Source organism: Equus przewalskii, chromosome 15 (genome assembly GCF_037783145.1).
Source record: "Equus przewalskii isolate Varuska chromosome 15, EquPr2, whole genome shotgun sequence".
Lineage (NCBI taxonomy): Eukaryota > Metazoa > Chordata > Mammalia > Perissodactyla > Equidae > Equus > Equus przewalskii.
Genome location: NC_091845.1, coordinates 14,360,476 through 14,384,277, shown reverse-complemented (window position 1 = coordinate 14,384,277; position 23,802 = coordinate 14,360,476). Strand labels below are relative to the sequence as shown.

Below are 23,802 nucleotides of genomic sequence, written 5' to 3'. Positions count from 1 at the left end.
AATAAATCATTGAAAGCATTAAGTTAAGTGACTTGATGAACCTATGGGTATTAAAAAAAAAACAAAGTCCAGTCCATCAACTTACATGTTTCCCATAGGAAAATCTTGATTCCAACTTCAGAGTTTAAATAAAGTATCTACGCAATAGTTCTTCCTAGGGAAAACATAATAGAAAGTTTACAAATAAGAGAAAAGCAGCATACAAAGGGAGCTGATTCCATAAATCCTGATTATTTGCCCAGTTTCGGAGTCCTGATTTTCCCTTCTGCAACATACTTCTTGGTGCCTAGCATGTAGATCTTACATATGTAAGTATATGCTCCCTAATTGAATGTATTTCTACCCTGTGCAAGGTAAAAAAAAAAAAAAGAAGAAGAAACAGCTTCCTCAATTGTTCTTCTCCTCATTTCTTTACTTGGACCAACATCCCATCAAAGACAAGAATTTGTGAGAGTTCATGGGGCTGTGGCCTTTTTCAAAGAGGCCTAGGAGCATTCTGTGCTCCGGGAATAGACATCGGCTTGGCTTGGCCTACTGTATGTGTGACCTTTTTGGAAGCCTAAACACACATACCTGCCACCCTATAAATGTTGGGAACAATAATTCCAACTTCTTCCAAGACAAGGATGCTGGTCCTACCCTGCCTGGGTCAGTAGTTGGAACTGACTCTTTTGGAACACAGTTCTCCATGGTAGGTTGCTTAGGATGTTCTGCAGAAAGAAGTGTCTTCTCTACTATTACGTCAGCTAGTTAGAAGAACAGCTAAAAGTGAGGGTCTGTGGCCTAATGAAGGAATCATACTGTCCTAAAACCCTCTAGGTGAGTGCTTGCCAATTTATGAGTCTGAGGACTCCATTATAATTCTAAAAGATTTTGTAACTCCCTTTTTTAAAGTAACAAAATTTGGTAGCAACAAATGACTGCAAATCATGGGATATAATCGTGGGGTAAAGATAGAGGATGACTAAAGTCCCAAAAGCAGAGCCTGAAGTGAGAAAGGCTATTAATGATTTTTTTCTAGAGCACCTACCCACCACTGAACATAACAGAGTATATGTGAGATGTATGCATTTATATATAGACTGTATGAGAATATGTACATATTTGTATGTATACGTGAGATATAACAACTCTCTGCAGAGCCCTCCCCAGTCCCTTCCTCCTTGCCTTCCCCCCACCCAGGATTCAAAGCCGGTGAGGTGGGAATCACTGCTCCAACTTTTACAATCAGAGGGTTATTTCAAATCATATCCATTTGAAACTAATTCTGAATGAATTCTTGATCTGAGTCCTTTCTTAAGTCCCTTGCAGTCAGCAAACTAGAGCAGTAAAGATAAGATGAAGATTTCCTGAGAAGTTCTTTAACCACCGCAATCTGAACCACATTGACTATGAGAACAATAAAGCACATTAGTAAATGATACAAGCCAAACAGTTGGGAAAAATAGTAAGCTTTCTAGAAATTCAGGAAAGAGAGTTTGGACTGGGCTAGTCAGCTGAGCCTCGAAAAATAATTTATATTTGGACAGACAGAAAAGAAAACCGGGAATATTCCAGATCAGAGTGAAATAGCTCAAAGTTATAAAACATCTGGATAGTGTCTTACACGTAGAGAATCCAGAATATTTTTCAAAAATTTTTATTCAGATACATAAAGCATGTAGGCAAAGTTTAAACTTGAAAGAGAAAGATGGAAAAACTAATTAAGGACCAATTTTAGAGGATCTTAAACGAGCTTAGAAGTTTCCTCCTTAATATCCCACTTTTCCTGCCCCCTCCAAAAAATCACAATATATTCCAAGTGAATAAAGAGCAGTTAAATGTTGAAAGGGTGAGTCCCTAGAGTCCTCTTAAGTAAATGAAGGAGAAGACATTTGACTATTTAAAAATACACATAAATTATTTTTGGTTAACTTGGGTAAGCTATAATATGACTGTATTCCACAGGTCACTTTGTTTCTTGTAGAATAGTAATAGTTCACCTCTTTGGGGTCAAATAACTGATTAGGTATTACCTGTATTAGAATCTTAGGGAGGTTGAATTGAACAAAGAAATAAAATGAAAACAAGATACTTCAGTATAAGAAAGAAAAAAAAATAGGATGGTTCCAGCTAGTGATCAAATATCAAGATCCTCCAGTGCTGGAGAGGAGATTCCCTTTCATGCTAGGTAATAGCCCTAGAGTCATGAATAATAGATGGGTAGGAAGCATATATTTAATAGGCTTTTCTCTTGGTCTTGTTTTATGTCTTCTGTCTAGGTATTTAATGTGTGTGTAACATATCTATATTTAATGGGTTGAAACTGCTAAATAATTAACCTAGGTGCTGGGTGATTTACTCACTGGATGGGTGAATGCCATAGAGAGACTTTTACCTTGAGGTCAGTATATTAGAGTAGGCCTGGTGATGAGTACATCAAATAGAAATGTCCTTGTTTGAGACTGACCTATTACAATTGAGAGTTTATTCTTCTTCAGGGACTGTGCCCAGACTTCTTCTCCTGTATTAACCTATGTCATGGATGAGGTTCACCTGTGTGACACGCTCCTATGGGTATCCCTGGGATGCTGCACAATCCCCTGGGTGATACCATCATTCCATCCTCTGTCGCATTCATGAAGGAATGTTGGAGTGAATAGTGTCTTATGGTAATAAGACTTATGATAATGGGGAACCTTGAATCTTCTATAAAAATGCAATTAAAAAACTAACGTATTTTATTGGTTAAAAAAATAACTTTTTTAATGTAATATTTCTATTTGTGTTTAGTATTTGTATCCACTTAGATAGATGATCATATGGGTGACAATGACTTCTGATTGAATTGCCAAAATTGAAATTTTCTGTGATTCTCCATACAGAATGCTTATGCCATGTATATATCATGAGGTAAAGATAGAGGATAACTAAGATCCAAAAAGCAGAGGCATAGATTCAGGTACCTGTGAGCGCTTGAAGGAATGTTCTCTAAAAAAAACTCTAAGAGAAAGCAAGGTAGAAAAGAGGGGAGCAGAGCAGAGCAAGGACATGGTCTCAAGTAAGGTCTAGCCTATAGCTCATTCTGGAGAGGAGTATCTGGAACATAAACTGCATCTCAGAGTTATTCCCACCTGAGGCAAGGAGGCTGGCCTTTTTAAAAAATCCCTGTCTCAGTCAGTCATTGGTCTGCCCCTTGGTGGTGGTGGTAGTGGCAGTAGGGGTTGGGGAGTTTTGGAGCAAAACCTTCTATTCAGTTCTGCAGAGAAGAGGGCAGCTGGAGGTGGTAAGCAGCCAATACTCACAGCAGCAGGGGCCAGAAAAAAGAATCTATGTGAGGATACCAATGGCATTCTCTGCAGAGGACAAGTAATTGTGCTAAACCAAGATGCTTGGTTACTTTGTCCAATTTACCTGGATCATAATGGGTAGTGTAACTAGGGTGTCTTTGATTTTGAAGTGGTATGAACTACTTCTAAAAGCAAGTAGATGTCTGCCTAGTGATCTTTTGAATATGACCTGACTTTGCCAGGACTGTATAGTGGAACAGAAGTAGCTTCTGCCCTGAGGAACTTCTGTCCGATGGGTCAGTATCCTGGGGATTCTGTGTGGTGGAAGACATCTGACCCTGGCAGGACACTCCAATACCATTAAGGAACTGATGGTCCAATTAAAGTGAGGTGTAGGCTTGAGCAATTATCTGCTTAATTTGGCATTTATCCAGATGGTTGGCTTGCAAATTAGAAAAACATTAAGGCTAAACTAAAAGTTATTTAACAGGGACTTTCACAAGTGCTCATCTGCATCTCGTTCCTATTTCTCAACTGCCTCATTGAGCCAGATTACAAAATAATCAAACGTGCTGTGTGATCAGCATCCAATGAGAGGACAAATGCCTTTCTTACCCAAATAGAGTCATCTAGGCAGAAGCTTTACTTAAATTGTCATGAACAGGGAAAGCTATGCAACTTGCATCTCAAATTCAAATTTAATATCTTTAATAAGTTACTAAGCCTCCATTTATCAGTAAAACGAGGATGTTGTTACCTTACTGTCAAAACTAAAAGAGATCACATGTGAAAGCTTTTTGCAAGCCTGTAGTAGCAATATAAGAAATTTCTTGCCTTTAACTCATATCCATACCGAAAGCTTGTAATGTAGACAGCCGCAAAATCACTAGTAAGCCCCATTTTTGTGGTTCGCAAATTTTCCTGCAGATTATAATCTCTGGGGAGCATTTTAATACCTCGATGCCATACCATCTCCATACCAACTGATTCAGCCTCTGGGCCTGGGACCCAGGCATTATTCCTTAAAACTGCCCAAGTGTGATTCCAATGAAAAGCACAATTTGGGACCTAGCGCTCAAATTGATCAGATCAGAAGGCCATTGATTTTCAAACTTCACCATGCATCAAAATCACCTGGAGGACTTGTTAAAACACAGATTATTGAGCCCTACCCCCAGAATTTCTCATATAGTAGTTCTGAAGCGGGCCCTGAGGATTTTCATTTCTAACAAATTCCCAGTTGATGCTGATGCTGCTGCTCAAAGACTGTACCTTGAGAACTACTATCCTAAAATAGGAAATCTAGCCTACACAGAGGGTTTCTGTTTGTTTGTTTAACTTGAATGTAGTCTACCTAGCAAAATTTGATTTGGATCAGAACTCAGGATCCAAAGTCCTCCTGTAGAAGAAAATACCAGGCATCAGAGATTCCAACCCTGGCTGAAGGAGCCATTTCACCAAGAGAGTGAGTAGGAATAGGCACACAGAGTGATTTCACAGACTGCCACGTGAGGACTGAACTAAGATGTTGATGGCCTGGCTTTGGTGTCTTAAAGCCGACTGAAGGGAGACACTGAAATCTGAGGGATGAATGTTGTGACAATTCCACACAGACAATTCCATAGTAAATGCCTTCAGTGAGTTAGAGTTTAAACCGTAACTCAGAGTATTGATACCGTACACTGTCCTACAGCCAAAATCTCCGAGGCTTCTGTAAAATTGATGGGAAGGCATTATCCATTCTGAGGTCCATAGTCCTTTACATAAAGAGATTTCCAATAAATTCTTCTTAAAATGTAGAGCCAGGGGGAAAGCTTGAACATTCTAGCAAAATTGTGTTTTCTTTTAGCAGCCAGTGAGAAATATGCTTTTCTTTTTCTCTCCGCCCACTATGTTGACCTATCTGCTTTGGCTTCCAGAAATTCACTCTATTGTACTAAATATAGTAAGATTGTTTCCTACGGTTCGTATGTTTGCATTTAGCCAAAGTATTTATGACTTTGTATCTTTTACCATTATCCACCACAAGTCTGTTTGAATTAGTGAATAGATAAATTAATTTAATGAAGTAACTATTCCCCCCCCCCCCCCCCCCCCCCCCCCCCCGTCCACCACATTCTGGAACAAATTGTTTCTATTTTGGTATTCCGATCCAGAGAGTATTAGAATTGGCATTCATTACAATTTAACAGTGTTTCAAACTTCAACACATGTGTAAATTACTTAAGGATCTTGTTAAATTCATATTCTAATTTCAGGTCTAGGGTGGAGCCTGAGATTCTGCATTTCTAACAAGCCCCCAGGTGATCACCAATGCTTCTGCTCTGGGGATCACGTTTTCAGTGGCAAAAATTGTAAAATTATAAATTCTCAGGTCCTTCTCATGGCGGGTAGAGTTCAGGAGTATATAGAGTTAACAAGCTTCTCCACGTGATTCTTCTGATCAGTTAAATTTGTGTGCCACAGATCTAGAATCTGCTTTCTAGATCCCGTTGTTACCCAATCTCAAGCCATCACAGCGGAGTAGGTTTCTAATTTGTAAAAGCAAGTAGGGGTTGGAGGGAAGAGTAATGACTATTGGTATACCCTCTCTACATCCAGTTAATCCGTGTTTCCATTATTGAACCTAATATTGACAAAAGCTCTATCAATCATGTGAGACAATTTCTCCCAGAAATAAAGCATTTGCACCAACAACCTTCCAGCTTCCCCATCCCACCTCCCCCCAACATGAGCAGACACTGGCTCTTCTAGGCTTCTGAAGAAATTAATTTGTACTGAGTGTAATACAGGTTGCTTTTAATAAAGCCTTTTGAATGTGGTTGAAAATAAGCAGAGCACAAAGGCAAAATACGTGTTCTCTTTGCATGTTAAACTACTTCACTAAGTACCTTATTGAAAGAACACGATATGCAAGAGATCAGTCACTGCTGGATTACATAAACATCGCTCATCCACATTGAGCCTGTGTGTCTAGGGCAGGGCATGTGTAACTGAAGCCCTTAAAACTACTGTGATACCTTGACTGAAAGCCTCAGGGAACAGATTCTTTGAACAAGTTGAACCAATCTTAGGAATTGGAAGGGAGTTGAAGTTCCCATGGTCTCAGCACAGGGTTGGTTGGTTGGGAGTACCTAGAGAGAAGAGGGGAGATGGTGGTTCTGCCTCTGAGAAAGCTCCAAATCTGAGGAAAGCTGAACTCCCGGGCCCACTGTCCTATAATCTTCCCATAAATGTGTGTTTTTGGAAATAAGAAAAGGAAGTTAGGCACTGGAGCTAGCTTATACTGGCAGGAGGTGATTCTATGTATCCTTCTCAATTCAGCATTCAGTGACTTCTTGGTAGCTTAAAATTGGCCATAATGGAAGTGTTAATACCAAAGAAGTTGGCAAGCACTGAAAACTAAGTTCTTTGGTGTTTTGTTTTGTTTGGAGAGCCAGTTGTTAAACATCTACCATCATACCAGGTGCTTTCAGAGTATAAACAGCTCAGATTGTATTTTTTGGGTAATTCTGCTTCATTAGACTGAGGTCCAAATCCAGAGAGGATGGATTGTCCTGTACACATGCCTGGAAGTTCAAGAAACAATTGACAGCTACACTTGGAGGGAAGAAAGGGGTGTGGTATCCAGGCAAAGCATTATAAGAAGGGAATTTCCTATTTTGAACTGAATTCCTGAGTTCTCTCCTACAACATACATTAATTCAACAAATATTGATTAAACGTCTGCTTGTGCCCAGCACTATGCTACGTCCAAGGGATATACAGATTCATAATATATACTCCATGTCTTCCAGGAACTGATGGACTAAGAGTAGCTAACAAGAAGAGCTACCATTTCTTAACTACTGGTATTATAGGACTCTCACTATCACAGTCTAATGACTCTTCTGTTCAACAAATATTTCTATCTCATAATAAAGTTATTCATAATCAAGAGCACAATACTGTACACTGCTTGTCTAACCAAAGACACAAATGTGTATGAGCATTTAGGACATAGTGGCAAATATAATGAAATATCACTAATTTGGACTGATATAATAAAGTGAAAGTGATTACAGATATTTCAAAATGCATATTGTTTTATTATATTTTATAGATAGGGTAGCTCAAGGGAGGTTTAGCAGATGTGGATCTACTTAAAGCATTTGAGAGTGATTTTCAATCAATGTGTTAATTATTGTATAAGAAATGATGTTCTAAAATGGCTTTCAAGTGTTTTTCTTGGAATAAGAAAAAAGTTTCCATCCATGTCTACACAATTAAGTTTTGGCTTTTCAAACCTTTTATAGAAAGAAAAAAGGCTAAGCTTCATCCTACTTTTTGGCAAAGAAAGTGTTGAGAGATCTTGAAATGGTTCCTGTGCTCAATTTGTCAGTTATCATAGTGCCTGAAATGCCAACATGAAAGATGTATTTCTCATCCACACCAAGATGGAAGAGATACTACTACTCAGCAGTAAAGAGGAACTAACTGTTGATACACACAACAACTTGGATGGATCTCAAGAGCGTTATGCTGAGTGAAAAAGAAAAATCCCAAAAGGTCCCATAATATATGATTCCATATTCCTAACATTCTCAAAATGAGAAAACTATAGAGACAGAGAACAGATTAGTGGTTTCTAGGTAGGAGGGGTCTGGATGTGGCTATAAAGAGGTAGCATGAGAGAAATCTTTGTAGTGATGGAGTAGTTCTATATCTTGATTTCAGTGGAAATGACTCAAGTCTACGTATGTGATAAAATACAGAACTATACACACATGTTGTACCAATTATCAGTGTCCTGGTTTTGATATTATACAGTGCTCACATATCGTGTAACCATTGGGAGAAACTGAGTGAAAGATACATAGGACCTCTCTGTATTATCTTTGCAACTTTCTGTAAGTCTATAAGTATTTCAGAACAAAAATGTTTTTGTTTTTCTCAAACCAAGATGTATTTCTTTGGCTCTAAGAAGTTTTTCAGCATAAAGTCTCCTAATAATGGTGGTGGTGGTAGTGGCAGCAGTGGAAATAGCAGAGGGGGGGGAGTAGGTATGAAGTTCTTACTCTGGGCAAATATTGTGCTCAGTACTTAATGTGCAATACATGTGTTATTTAATCTTCAAAACAACCTTGTGACTGTAAATATTATTATTTCTGCTCCAAAGGAACAGAAGCCCATAAATATGAATTACCATGGTAGGACGAGCCCTAGAGAAAAAGGGCATTCAGTGGAAACCAGCAAGTAGGGCCTGGTGTTAGGGACGTAGAAGGGACACATCAAGCTGATCTTAGGACTGGAAAATCTTACTTTAGAGTCTTGTTGAGAGTCTCCTTGCAAATATTATCCTTGATCAGAGAGGGCTGATTTTGAATCCACCATCCTGAAATGATGGACCTAGAAAGAAGAAAATTCCCACTGTAGCCAGGAGAAGTTGAGGGTTTTAACATGTAACACCAGCGTTGTCTCTTCAGTGGTGGAAATATTTGAATGAATGCATTCCCTCTAGGTTTATTTTTATGGAATGATGAGGTAATAGTTAAAGATAATAGATAAAGGTTAAAATAATATGAAATTCTGAACTTCTAAAGGGCCCAGCCTTAATAGTCCCCATCAACTGGCAATGTTCCCAGTGATGTTTCTACAGACTGTGAAAGAACTGGCATGCATGATTATCTTTTGCTCTTAAATAGTAGAGTAAAACATCACACCCATATATTTCCCAAGTGGGACAGCCAGTGCACATCCTGTTAAGGCATTATCATTCTTACCATCTCTCTTGGGAAATGGTACTAAGGTACAAAACTTTTGTTTTCAAGGGTTCTATTGGCCACTTAAAATACCCTTAACATGTGACCAAGAGTAATTTAATTAAGTAAAAACAAACAGATGAGAATTGCATAGAGGGCTCTCTCAGCTGTATGCTTCTCGTAGATAATGTGACGTTAATGTATTAAAGATCATTGATAAAAAACAAACAGGTTGCATTTCCCACCTGGAAGAGGTCCTGTAGCATGACTCATTCCAACACTGAGAGAGCAGTGCCCACAGTAGTCCATGAAAGAAATATTATCCTCTAAGTGATTTAGCAAATGAGGATGTTCCCAGTATCTGAGCTACTCTCAGACTCAAGTGCATAATTTGACCATTGGTTTCATCTTTTCTGAACTATTAGAAATCTAGCGAAGTTTCACCTTCAGCTTGCATTAATTTTTTCAGTGCTAGCCAAGGTTGGATTCTCATAGCACCCTACTGGGGACTTACCAATAACTTTTAAACCCTCGTTCTCTGTGAATGTCAAATTGAACAGGCTTCTTTCACTTTTCTTTAATGCTTCTCCTGGGCCAATGTTTGGAAATCAGAGTAAATATAGGGTACAAACAGGAAAAAAGCATCATTCCACAAGCTTAAAGGCATCTCGAATGCAAAAGATGTTCACAAAATGGCAGAATGTTAAGAAACCCATTAATGGCTCAAGTATTCAAAAACTGCTGGGCTGGCCTGGTGGCGCAGTGATTAAGTTCGCACGTTCCGCTTCTCAGCGGCCTGGGGTTTGCTGGTTTGGATCCCGGGTGTGGACGTGGCACCGCTTGGCACACCATGCTGTGGTAGGCGTCCCACATATAAAGAAGAGGAAGATGGGCACGCTGTTAGCTCAGGGCCAGGCTTCCTCAGAAAAAAGAGGAGGACTGGCAGTAGTTAGCTCAGGGCTAATCTTCCTAAAAAAAAAAAAAAACAAAACTGCTGCAAGTCTGACAATTTTGCCCTAGAAAGCACTACCACTTATAGTCGCAACTGATAGATTTGCAGGGTTGATAACACTAGAAGTAAATTAAGGAAATTGAGTAAAGAAAGGGAAAAATATTTGAATTTATAATTCCATTTTTATTAGTGAAAGATTTTCAAAACCAGTCTTATCTCTAGGATATCCAAAAGATAATATGCACATAAACAGTACAGTACAAATGTTTTTGAAACTGGAATGTGTGTTTTCTTCCTTCTGTGTGGCTGATATCACACTATTTCAAATCCCATAAAAGCAATATATAGTTTTTTGACAAATCCACCCATGTGTTGTGCACAGTTTGATTTACGTAAACTCATTTCAAATGCAACTGCAGAATTCCTCCTGAACAGAAGAAAAATATTTGCCTAAAGTGATAAAAATATATCTGTTTAGAAAGATATAGTTTTAAGAAGGGATTTTTATATGATACAGATTTGTAACTCTATTTCACAAAATATCCTTTTTAAAAAACTTCCAGGGACTTCATTTTTTTTTTACATTACTGTGTCAGTTTAGGTGTTTACCTAAGATGAGTTTGTTCTGCGGTGAGAACCTTTCTATGTTGCATATGAGCCTGTGTGGGATTGGTAAATGGGGAACAATGCAGTACAACGTAGGTGCTAGCTTTGTCCATGTGTGTCACTGGGTGCAGCAGCCAACCACAGAGCCCACTAGCACAGATCAGCACAACCAGCCGAGGCAAAAAGCGTACTGACCATGATTCCCCTTCACCCCACATTCTTCGTCTTGGCTCAGTCCAGCCACTTACTCTAACCTGGCAGTGCTTAGAGCATGGTTCTCCTCAGTTTTTCTGCAGTTTGCCTTGTTTCATAGTTTAGCAAACTCAGCTCTTCCTTCGTCCCTCTGCCATCAAGCTCTCTTCATACACACATACACACACGCACTGAAATCTTGTATTTTTTGTAGTGTTTATCTATTAGGAATTCAAGCTGTCTTTTTAATCATGCTTAAATATTTACTAGGATGATTATTGTTTTTGTTAGTGTTTTTGTTACATAAATATTGACTAGGTCTGTCCTGACCTTATCTTTTTCATAACCCTATAATTTTTTTTGTTGTTTTTTGGGTTTTTTTTTTTTTTTTTTTGAGGAAGACCAGCCCTGAGCTAACTGCTGCCAATCCTCCTCTTTTGTTTGAGGAAGACTGGCCCTGAGCTAACATCCATGCCCATCTTCCTCCACTTTACATGTGGGACGCCTACCACAGCATGGCGTGCCAAGCAGTGTCATGTCCACACCTAGGATCCGAACCGGCAAACCCTGGGCCACGGAAGAGGAATGCTCACGCTTAACCACTGCACCACTGGGCTGGCCCAAACCCTATAATTTTTATTATGTGATTTTCTAGATCATACTAGGAATGCACTTATCTCATTATAGCAGAAACATCTGTACTTGCTCTCTACATATTAATTGCACTTATCATTATAGAAGTACTCTCTGAATTATAGACTCTCCTCATGAATCCAAGGTAGACTGATTGAGATAGCAATTGCCTACTAGATCCATTTATTTAATTTTACCTTCGCATAGTAAAACCAGCCCTATGTGTACTTTGCATCACCCCATTAAAAAGTAACCTTCCTAGGCCAGCCCTGGTGGCCTAGTGGTTAAGTTCAGTGTGCTCTGTTTTGGAGGCCTGGGTTCAGTTCCTAGGCGTGAACCTACACCACTCATCTATCAGTGGCCATGCTGTGACAGTGGCTCACATACAAAGTAGAGGAAGATTGGCAATAGATGTTAGCTCAGGGTGAATCTTCCTCAGCCAAAAAAAAAAAAAAAAATGTAAACTTCCCATCTCTCTTTCCTTCTAGACAATTACTGAAAATATTTCCACAACAAAAGCACTTAGTAAAGATTTAACTTGCTTCTGTTGAAGCTTGTTTTTGTTTTTTTAAAATCATGAACTTATGGTTTGGGTACATTTAAGAAATCGACCCGTTCTCCTCACCCACATACACACACACTTACTCCCTGTTCTTCTTTAAGTAATTTCTGGTTAGTATTTAAATTTCATCCTCAACATGGCCTGAAATCTTAAATTCCATCAGGTCAAACTTCAGGACATGAGGGATTTTAAATATGGTAAAAATTGAAGAGAGAAATCTCTTCTCACAACAGGCTCTAGAATGTGTTAATTTAATTAACTCAGAAGAAAATGGAGATTTTTCAGAAAGGTGTCTTTTATATTCCTTCTGAGAGGATATAAATGTGTATCTATTGTTTTAGGAAAGAAATAATTCTTTCCTAAATAATTAATGGAATATTAATCAATTATTAATTATGTAAGATTATATAGTAACTATATATTTGGTGTCAACATGAGTGAATTTTTTAGAATACTAGTAGTGAGCATGGAATAGAGTTTTCTAAGAGCAAGTCGCAATTTCTCCGCGTGAGCTGAGCATTGCGTTAGGCAGTAGTAGTGGGAAGCGGAAGGAAGCCCTTGTTTTTAAGAAGAAGCTCACGGAGGGTGATGATATAGACATTTCAGCATGTTGTCTGGTGGAGACATGTACAGAATGCTATGGGACAGAGCAGAGGCAGTAACTGTATCTAAGAGGGAATGCTTCAGCCTACACAATCAGAAAAATGCTTCATCGATTTTCTTGTCTTTCCCTTTTGCTTTTCTGAAATTTTTAAATTTTTGTTCATTAGAACATGGACTAATTTTTTTTAAAGAATCCCTTGATAAAGTGATGGAGTGTTCTTTATCTTGATCGTCATAGTATAGTATACCAGATTCATCAAGCTGAACACTTATAACTGGTGCATTTTGCAATGTGTAAATTATACCTCAAATTTTAATAAATCCATCAAAACCTACAGTACTTACTCCCTTTGCTTTAGGAAAAAACTTCCTCCCTTTGTTGCCCGATGCAACAATAAGTGCATTACAGGAAGAAAAAGTCTAAAGATCTATTGGGGTTTGTTCCTTCCATAATAATTACTTATTTTATTTTCTATATTCTCTTCCAGCCTTGGGTCCGGACTTTTCGAGAACCCTCTTAAAAAGGGTAACTCTTGTCAAAGTGGGAGGTGAAGTTGTCATCGAGTGTAAGCCCAAAGCTTCTCCGAAACCTGTCTACACCTGGAAGAAAGGAAGGGACATACTAAGAGAAAATGAAAGGTACTATCTTGAAATATTTTTAACATTTGATTGACCTGTAGTAATTTATTGGTCTGTTATTAATAGTTCTAGAGGGAAGAATTTACTATCTGCTATTCATGGACTAAATGTTAATCAAAGAACTGAAGCTTTGGAAGAGGGTGGTAAGTTAGTTGGTTTTCATAATCCTTTTTTTTTTTTTTTTTTGCTGAGGAAGATTAGCCCTGAGCTAACATCTGTGCCAATCTTCCTCCACTTTATATGTGGGTTGCTGCCACAGCATGGCCGCCAACCATTGGTGTACATCTGCACCCAGAATCCAAACCTTCAAACCCAGGCCACTGAAGTAGAGTGTGCCAGACTTAACCACTGTGCCATGGGTCTGGCCCATTCCTGATAGAAAGAGTCTATCTGCCTGTAGGGATAGATCACATGATCCCTGTTGAAGACTGCAATAGCTGCCCAAAGATGAGCAGCCAGAAATACCTTTCTTAATTTAGCCTAAAATTTATTTGTAGACTTGCCCACTTTTCTCCATCCTACCTCCTTTTTGCGTGAACACATAAATCCAATTCTTCTTTGCTGTGACAACCCCACAAATATTTGGCAATGGCTATTATGTCTCTTGTTAGTCTTTCCTTTTTTGAATTTCTAATTCCAATAATATCTAATTCCAATAAATATCTCTAATTCCAAAACTCATTCTGCAAATAACATGGCTTTAATTATTTTAATCGTCTTTTTGAAAAAACAGTTTTTTTCTTTCTGATATCTAAATTCTTCACCTATGTATTTCCTATTATACATGAATTACATTTAGAATGCATGTTGTTTATACAATGTAAATATATATGGGTTGTTTGTAGTTTTAGGTCATATTGCAACAAATGGCAGGTATCTCTAAGACCTTTTCTTGACTGTCACCCCTATAAAACATCCCCCACCCCTTTCTGTAATCTACTCAGTCTGTTGGAAAATGGTAATTATGCATGAATCTATGTCACCCATAAGATAACATTTACCAGCTGTATACATAATGATTTTAATTGATGCTAAAGGTCAAGTACTCAAGGATGCAATGGGGAAGCCTGTAAAAATGTGTATGTATCTACCCTTTACACCTGCACACCTTTGGATTTGCATATGCAGATTAGGCCATTGCACTGATAATGCTGTCCTTATTAATGATTTTTGCAAGCAAACCTGATATGGTTTATAGATGGTGTATTCACACACATATTAAATTCATAATACATGTCTCTTTCTGATTTCTGTTATATCAAAAAGCAGTATAGTTCTCTGAATATTGGCATGGCATTCAAACTTGGAGCCAAACCTGGGATTTGAGACCACAATTTCTTATTTTGTAGCCTTAAACATCAGATTCCTTTCCTATTTTACCTCAGTGTTTCCCAAAATGTGGTATGTAAGATTACTTGTAATAATTATGTATTTAGTTTGATGTGTATTAAACTGTAATTGAAATATATATAGTATATACCACATGTATTGCTTAAAATAAGGCTACATTTTAGAAGTTTTAATTTAACAATGATATAAAGAAAAACATTTAAAAAATAATATGGATAATAGACACACATGTCAAAAACCATGAATGAATGAAGTTAAAGTACATGGTAGATCAGTGCTGGAGAGGCTAAGCTATGCTGATGTAACAAGCAAACTACAGTGGCTTAAAACAACAAAAGGCAACTTCTCATTCACACTGCATGCCCATCATGAGTCTGCTGGTGGCCCTTTAAAACCAGGGCTGGTGGAGAAGCATTCTCTGGAACATTGGAATTACAGAAGAAAAAGAGGGTGGCCAAACAGGCATGGGCCCTTAAAACTTCTGTTTAGAAGTGAAACACTTTACTTTCACTCACGTTTCATTGGCCAGAACAAGTCACATAGCTCTGCTGTAGTTCAACCCAGCAGAGAAATACAATGTTACTGTATGCCTAGAAGAAAAGAGACAACCTGACCTTTTGAACCATATTATTGACTGCTTTCCACTGCTGTAACTTAACCATTGTTACAAAATGATTGAATTACCTTTAGGAAAATGGTATATCAATATCAAGAATTCTATTTGATAAGTGAATATAATTGTTTCTACCACTTGTCTTACCACAAATCTGTCCCTCTCCAGTTTTCGTTCTTTCTACTCCTGACTTGATTAATAGGGTTCAAATATTGCTTCAACATTTATATGACACTAAAGATATATTTAAACCAAGGAAACTCCCCATCACTACCCAAGTCTTCCTATTTATCACCTCCAGCTCCAGTGTTACCAGGCATGACCCAAACTATCAATATTAGCCTTCATTCTCCACATGGGTGTTGTGTTGTCACAGCTCTGCTCCTCCCTTCTACCTCACTCAAAATGTGTTAAGCAGATAGACTGATTTTGGTAATGTAAATGAATCCAAACCTGGCCAGGTGTAATATAACGAGAATGGTGGGGAGTTCAGTGTGTGCCCTATCAAAGGGAGACACCTGTCACTCAATTGTAGCATATTGCCACCATATGGATGCAGATCAGGTGCCTCCCTGTCTTCTCACTTTTCAAGAGAAACTATAAATCTTGACTTTTATTTGAACTATCTTAATTTTTAAATGTCAGCAACTAATGTTTTTATTTTAATGTTAGTATAATATGGGCCACACATCCATGGACCAAGTTTACTCCATGGGGCCCTGGTTTTTAAATTCTGAGAAAACATAAGCTCAATTGAGCATCTTATAATTTCCCAAAAGGATGAAAAAGAGGAAAGATCTTACTATTATTTCCTCATTGGCAGAGAAGAAATTCTGCCGTTTTTCTTTTCTTTTCTTTTTTTTCTGGTAAAGTAGAAACAAAATCAAGTGAGTAAGTGAGCAAAAGCAATCCTACATAGAATTCATGTGTAAAAAATTTTAGAATTCCTATTTTATGAAAAGATTGACATTGTTAAACTAACACGAAAGGCAAAATTCTTTGATTATGCCCATCTTTGAGTATAGTTTCTAATGCACTGACTTCTTAGCCCTAATTCTCTTTTGAGATGTGGAATCTTAAGAATCAAAAGGCAAATCTTTAAACTTTGAGTTAAAATTATTAATCTCTTAAGTATAAAATACTGGTATAAACAAAGTTTGATGAAACAAAACTTTATGATCAAGCACTCCTTTTTATCAATATTCTCCCTAGATTCTATATTTTGAAACACTTTCCAAACACTACTTATTTTAATTTCAATTTTAACTAACCTACTGCCTACAAATGAGTTTACGATAAAAGTATAAACAACATTCTTTAAGTTTTTATCTTATTCAATCATATGGTTGTACTGTAGTTTCTCAGTGGATATAAATTCAGAGACACTGGTTTAATGTTAACATATGAACTATTTAAAAAATATATTTTTATATACTTATTTTGTTTTTTCATGCCTTTAGAAATTTAAAGCATATTCACGCTGGCCTTATGTATATTAAACCAAGCATCTAAAAGAAAGATTTAATTTTCAATTTTTATAGTTTTGTTATTGTGTAGGCAGCATATCCATATACCTAAAACATTTCTTGTACACTTATCGAGCAATCAGAATGTAGGCAACATCAGATATTTAAAGCAGGGAGGACCTTTCACAAAGCCCAAGTACGTTAGTCCTTAGGAGAGCCTCTAGTCACCATCAAAGTCATAAAATTATTTGGATTAATTGAGCAATTAAGGCTACTAACTGAATAAGATTCATAATTTTGCTTACTTTTAGTTTCTAGACAGAAGGCACTTGAGACAGATGAGATTGAAGTTGATCTAGTAGAAACAAAAAACATCAAAACACAGAAACAGCAGAGTCATTAATAGAAGCCTAGGATCCTAGAATTATAAGGAGCCATAAAACCATGTATCAACCAGGATGAACTCTTTTGGTTGCAAGTGACAGAAACCTAACTCAAAATTGGCTTCACTACAAAAGAGAATTCATTGGCTCAGACATTTGAGAAGGCCAGAGATGGATTGTGACTTGAGAGGTGAGACAGGGCTCAGGTGCTCATACAGTGGCATCAGGGCTGTCTTGCTCTCTTCCTCTCTCAGCAGAGCCTTCCTCTGTGTTGACTCTGTTTTCTCATGGGCTCTCCTCTCCTGGTGATAGGATGGCTGCCAGCAGCCCATGCTTGCCCTTTTTCCCCAGCATCTCACAGCAATTCTAGAACAGATTCTCACAGAATTGAATAAACCTGCCTTGGTCAGTGTTCTGCCCTGAGCCAGCTGCACTCAAGGGAAATGTATTGCTTTGATTAGGAGGACATGAGTCGTGTGCTTATCCTAAGAGGCACATGGGGAAGGAAGCTCCACCTCAAACCACATGGACTGAGAATGGGACAGGGATTTCCTCACAGAAATTCAGGGTCCTGCTACCACAAGAAGAGTAAATGGATGCTGGGCAGACAACAATACCAAATGCCTACTGTGGTCACGAAGCCCAGCTTCCATTCCAGGACAGGGATCCCCACAATGGCTAGAGCTTCCTAGTTACTTCTAATGATGGAGACCAAACTAATTGTTAAAAGGTTATTTCTTCATAATTATATCTTTGTAACTTCCTCTCTTTGTTTTTTGTTTTGCTTTGACAAATCTAATTCTTCTCCACCATTCCTTTTCCCCTTATATACTGGCCAGCTACTCTCATGTCCTCTTTCAGTTCTTTTCCAAGCCCAACTGTCCCTGGTATTCTTCATATGATGTCATTTGGCATCCCCTCACTATCCTGATCGCTTCCTTCAATATCTTTCTGGAAAGTATGCTACCCCAAATTAAAGACAGTATTAATAAGGTAATAAGTACTTTTATTTATCTCTGTAGCAAAAGATGATAATTATTGTTATGTAATGTCTCAGAAGAGGAAAAATCATCTTTAGTGAGCTTAGATTAGTAAAGCAAGCTACTGTACAGCACATAGAAAGACCACTCTCCCCTGAATGGTTATATTTAAAAAATAATTTAGTGCTTATGGGGTAAATTTAGTTGTCTGGAAAATTCACTTAGACAAAATGTTTTACTTCTCACTGAAGTTGAAGAATGAATGAAATGTTTAGTTAACATTGTGTAAATAGAGACTTCTTACCCTTACCTATGCTTGAGAATTTCTGTCCTCTCTTTTAGACATTAGGCTAATACATTATGTCAAGCTAATGAATAATAAACAGATCTAGATAAGCCACTGAGTGTTTCTGAAAAGAATCTCAAACCCACAGCCTGCATGTCGCAGGCATGGTTTCAGAACAGCAGCATGACTATTCTGTCAAACTAGCCAACTCCAACTTCATTCAATGAACAAAGCATTCATTTGTGTGCTTGCCATATGCTAGGTCCTCTGCTTGGCACTAGAGATAGAAAGACGAGATGTAAAACTAGCCCTCAAGATGCTCATAGGCTAGTGCAGGGGCCCAACAGCAAAATAATCTAACTTTTCCAATAATCCTAGGACGTGTGTTATAAAGGTGATATATTGAGAAGGAACATTGAAAAATGGAAGCCAACAATAGATTGTAGAGGCCTTGAATTTTATGTCTGTAGAGTTTAGACTTGAACTAGAAGACACTGGAGAAAAGTGAAGAATTTTATGCAAGGGAGTGCACAGGCATATGTGTGCTGCAGTAGGATTGCTCTGCTTACAACATGGAGAAAGAATCAAAGTGGAGCCAGATAGGAGAAACAGAGAGACCCATTTCAGACAGTATTCTAGGATGGAAATCAAATGAACTTGAATGATGTCAGTCTCCTGAGAGTAAAGGAGGAAGACAGGTATACAGGCTATTAAAGGCAGAATTTAAAAGACTTAATGATATATTAAGTAGAAAGATTTTTAAAAGGAGGGAAAAAAGGAAAATGACTCCCAGAGGGTCCAACTTGAGCAGCTGGTGGACTGCAGTGCCGTTTACCACAATAGTGAATATAGAAAGGGCACAGTCGAAAGGGGAAAATAAAGAGATGAATATTAACATGTGGAATTTAAGGTGCCTGCAAGTGGAGATGTCACATTCAAGTGGGAATTCTCATTCAAGTGTCATCTTCTGAGTGAAAAGCCTTTTCCCAATAACCTACTTAAAATTGTAAAACTCCCCATCTCTCTTTTCCTGCTTTATATTTTCTGTAGTTCTTATCGCCATCTAACATACTACGTATTCCCTGTTTTATTTCATTATCCATCTTCCCCATCCTTCACCCAATCAGAATGTAAATTCCAAGAGAACAGAAATTTGTGCATGTGCACATGCATGTGTGTATGTTTAGCTTAAACAATGCAAATGTAATATCTTACAGTCCTGGACATCGAAAGTCTGAAATGAGTCTCACTGGCTAAAATCTTGCGTTCCTTCTGGAGGCTCATGGGGAGAATCTGTTTGCAGCTTTCCAGAGGTCACCAGCATTCCTTGATTCATGGCCCCTTCCTCCATCTTCAGAGCTAGCAAAGGCAAGTCAGGTCGAGCTCTTCTCACATCACATCACTCTGACTTCCTTTTCTGCCTCCTTCTTCTACTTTGAAGGACCCTTAGTTACATGGGGTCCTTTGTGTGTGTTTTGTTCCATGCTGTAACACTAGCATCTAGGACAATATGGTATACAGTGAGTGCTCAGTGAGTGAATGTCCGACAGGAAATTGAAATATGGGCCTGAGTTAGGAGAGTAAAGGCAGAGACCTTATCTCGTCAGTAGATAAGAAGCCAAGGAGTGGAGAAGTTCATCCAGAGAGAGTTTTGTAGAATGAGAACATCTGTGCATCAAAGGAAGGAACCCTGAGGAACAGCCACATGGCAAGAAGGGGTAGAAGCAGAGCCTGCTGGGAGGACTAAAGAGGGGGCTCAAAAAAGTGGAAGAACAACTGGCAGAATGTAACAAACAAACCAAGGGAGCAGAAAGGTTCAAGAAGGAGCAAATGTTGGTGCTTCCAAGAGGTCCAACCAAATAAGGGCTTAAAGACGACTGCTAGATTTAGGAACCTTGACATCACCTTGGGCAGAGCACTTCTAGGCCACCGTGGACCAGTTTTGAAGATACAATAAAATTGTATAAGCACCCATTTTCTTAGACATTTCTTCACAGACTGAAATATATGTTTAGGTTTGCCTGACCCCTGTAGTATAATCAGATCAAGTCTAACATTCAACTCAAATAGGAAAAAAAAAAATTCATGTTCTTGTGTCTTGCCCTCTGAGATGAAATTAGATCATGACCCTAATATGCCTGTCTTCCCAAAGGCCTTTGAAAGAGTTGAAATTCATGTAATACATGGAGGGAAATCCCAGCTCAGGGCTGCAGAGCTCCATGTTGTATATAAGGTGTGAAACCCTGGTCTGAAGACGATGGCAGTCTGGGAGGCAGAGCAAATGTGATGGCAGGTATTTGCCCAGAAGGCTGATAGAATCTTAGCATGGAAAGGAAAGTTTATTGCTTCAGGCATTCTGTTTCTCTTCTGGAGGCAGAGTGTCTATATATGTGCTTTTAATGAGAAACCTGCCCTCAGGATATCTCTTACAGTTGCTGGGGAGCTATACAGCTCTGTTATTAGGAATTCTGCCCTGGGGAACAATTATGTTATTGCAATAATTAGAGACAGTTCATCTCCATAATAATGCAAATCCTGCCTTGGAGGCAAAACAACATCAAAGCCAGGCAGCATCCTTGCTCTAGATAGAATCTGTTGCCCTGCTTATTGGTCGTACTATATCATTTTAATTTTGCATGTGCAGTTATGGAAAGCGAGCTCCTTCTCCTCTCCAAATTCAGACCTGGAACTTGTCCCCATTACCTCAGTTTGTGTCTCCTAGAGCCATGGATAAAATAGTTATGGCTTTAAGCTGCCCTAAAGAGCAGTTGCAAAAGAGTTTAGAGAGATTTGTTTTTAGACGTTTGTAATGAGACACAGACCCAGTCCTGTGGGAGACTCCATGAACTCATGCTCAGCCGTAATCCTTTTCTGCCTCCCTCTAGTACATCATGTTTTATTATGGTCAGGGATTAAAGTGATGCCCAAATTCAGGCAGGGTCTACCTACCACCTGTTCTGTTCATGTGGTCATGGTACTGGTTATGCCTCAGGACATGCTGAGAAGAGAACTGAATTTTTATATGGAAGTACTTAAAATAAGGTCTCCAATCTAAAGGCAACACCTGATTAAAAAAAAAAATCTTTCCAGGTGTCTCCCACATGAATCCTCTCTTTGTTAGTCAGTCCTCTGCCCCTGTCCTAGTTTCTAGCCTTATTATCACTTGCATGGACTTTGCAACTATTAAACTAACCTCTTAACTGCTTTATTTGGAACCAGCCCCCACTCAAGTCTTCCACAAAATGAAACTTCCCATATCACATCTCTGATAAATTCAATAAACATTTGTCACATACTTCTTCTGCACAAGATGTATTTGAGATTATGAATGTAACCTAATTTAAATCAGGGTTCTACAGGTGTCATATGAAAGGAGACAAAATTTATATAGTAGTTTAAAGGACAGAGACTTTTCATATTAATAAAGTTATAAATTTTATTTTTTAACTGTACATAAAATATCATTCTGTAGTCTTCAACACACTTATATATATAGATATTTTGATATACATGCAAAGAAAAAAGCCTGGAAGGAACTCCACCAAAATGTTAACAGCGGTTTCCCTGGGAACTGAGACTATGGATTTTTTTTCCTTCTTTCTTTCACAGTTATAAATTTTATATTTATGGATATGATTATGAAATATGTTAATTTCCCAAAACAGGCTGAAAGGGCCATGAGGAAAGGTGCCCAGTGTGTTTGAGCACATTAGTCCCCCCAGCTCCTGATACTGTGTAACACTGTAGATACTCAATATTTTTGTATGAAATGGGTGAAGCAGCCAACCAAAATCATCTGCTTCTGGAGGAGATTGGTGGAGAAAGGTGGTGGTGGGATATTTAAGTGGAAGGAGCAGCAAGAACAAAATATAGTCAAGAGGAAAGTACAGAGCACTGTTTGAGCAGAGAGAGAAAGGATGGAAGATTTCCCAGAATCAGGCTGAGAAGGGCATTGCATGGCAGCCTGTGGAGCTTGCACTTCACTGGAAACAGACACAGTTAGGGAATGATTTTGGCATGAGTCTCCACACTTCCTTCAAAATTGTTTCCCGTCCCTGATCAATTGTGTTCAAAGTGTGTGCTCAGGTGGTATCTGTTGTGACTTACCATGCACCCATCTGGGAAACCTGACCTTTTGGGGGCAGTGTTTCTCTATCCCCAAAGCAGAGACCCAGAAGTAGTTACCAAATTCAGGTCTGCAGACTAATGCCGAGGTGGATATAGCAGAACCAACAGAGGTACAAAAAATGCAGAATCCCACTCTCTGTCCCCAAAGATTCTTTCTGAGAAATTCTGAGGTGAGACCTAGGAATTTGAATTTGTTTTTAAGTTTCCCAGGTGATTCTAATGCACAGCCAGGTGTGACAAGATTTGGTGGTTTCTCATTGGCCTTAGAACAGATGGCCAATCCCATGACCAAGAGCACCCTACACTGGTCAGGCTCCTGACTTGCTGTCCTACCTGCTCTCCCACTTACTCAACCTCAACCATACTTCTTCAGCCGTGTGGACCTCCTGTCAGTTCTTCAAATGCCCTTATTCCTCTCGCCACAGAGCCTTTGAACATGCTGTTCTCTCTGCCTGAAGCACTCTTATCTAGGGCTTGACAAACTATAGCCCACAGGTCAAATCCAATCCACCACCTGTGCTTGCACAGCCTGCAAGCTGAGAATGGTTTTACATTTTTAAATGATAGGAAATAAATCAAAAGAAAAATAGCATTTTGTAACACATGAAAATTAGATGAAATTCAAATTTTAGTGTCCGTAAACAAAGTTTTGTTGGACACACAGCCATACTTGCTCATTTACAAATTGTGTAGGCTGCTTTCACACTACAAGGGCAAGGTTGAGGAATTTTGACAGAGACCACCTGGGCTGCAAAGCCTAAAATATTTACCATCTGGCCCTTTACAGAAAAAGTCTGCCGACCTCCCAATCCAACTCATGGCACGTTTCTGGAAATACATCTTTGAAACATTTTCCTAGTAACATGACCTCCCCTTTGTTTGGCTTTCTTTTTTATTTTGGTAGTGTTTTGGTTTTCTGTGCCTTTTACGTGTCCTTTGTGACTTACCTTTTGGTTAAATTGTCACTTCCACTGGGTCCTTCTAATGCAAAGTGAAAGGAGGTAAATTTGGTTAGAGGCCTGAATGCTCTCCCTTCTGTCTCTAGAGCAGTGGTTCCCAACTTTTGCTAGGGGGAACTTCTTTTCATGCCCCCAAAGCCTTGAACTCCCTGGAGAAGTGAAAGCAGGGGGAACTTTAAAGGTGAAAACACAGAAGGTGAGAGGTGTTGGGGATGGAGAGGAAAGCACATCCCTGATCGTCTTCCCCAAATTTCTGGAAAACCAGTAAAAGAATGAAGTGTTGGGAAATTTTCATGCCTGGTTGAGAAGTCAGTGGTTTATAGTGACTGTTTTATGCAGGAGTTTTCATTTTAATTTTATGCTTATGAAAATTATAAATGGTCTAGTTTGGTTGAAGGAGAAAAGAGAAGATGGAAATTCCAAGACTTGTTTCCTAGAGT

The 23,802-nt window shown here is 38.6% G+C and overlaps 1 protein-coding gene across 10 annotated transcripts in view; it reads left to right on the top strand.

The window, feature by feature from the left end:
* CNTN4 (contactin 4) overlaps positions 1–23,802 on the top strand; it is an 874,157-nt gene that overhangs the window by 735,304 nt on the left and 115,051 nt on the right. For all 10 annotated transcript variants that reach the window (XM_008518912.2, XM_070576725.1, XM_070576728.1 and 7 more), the window contains one exon: positions 13,047–13,197. In XM_008518912.2, coding sequence (XP_008517134.1) covers positions 13,047–13,197 — 151 coding nt within the window. The remainder of the gene's footprint in view (positions 1–13,046; positions 13,198–23,802) is intronic.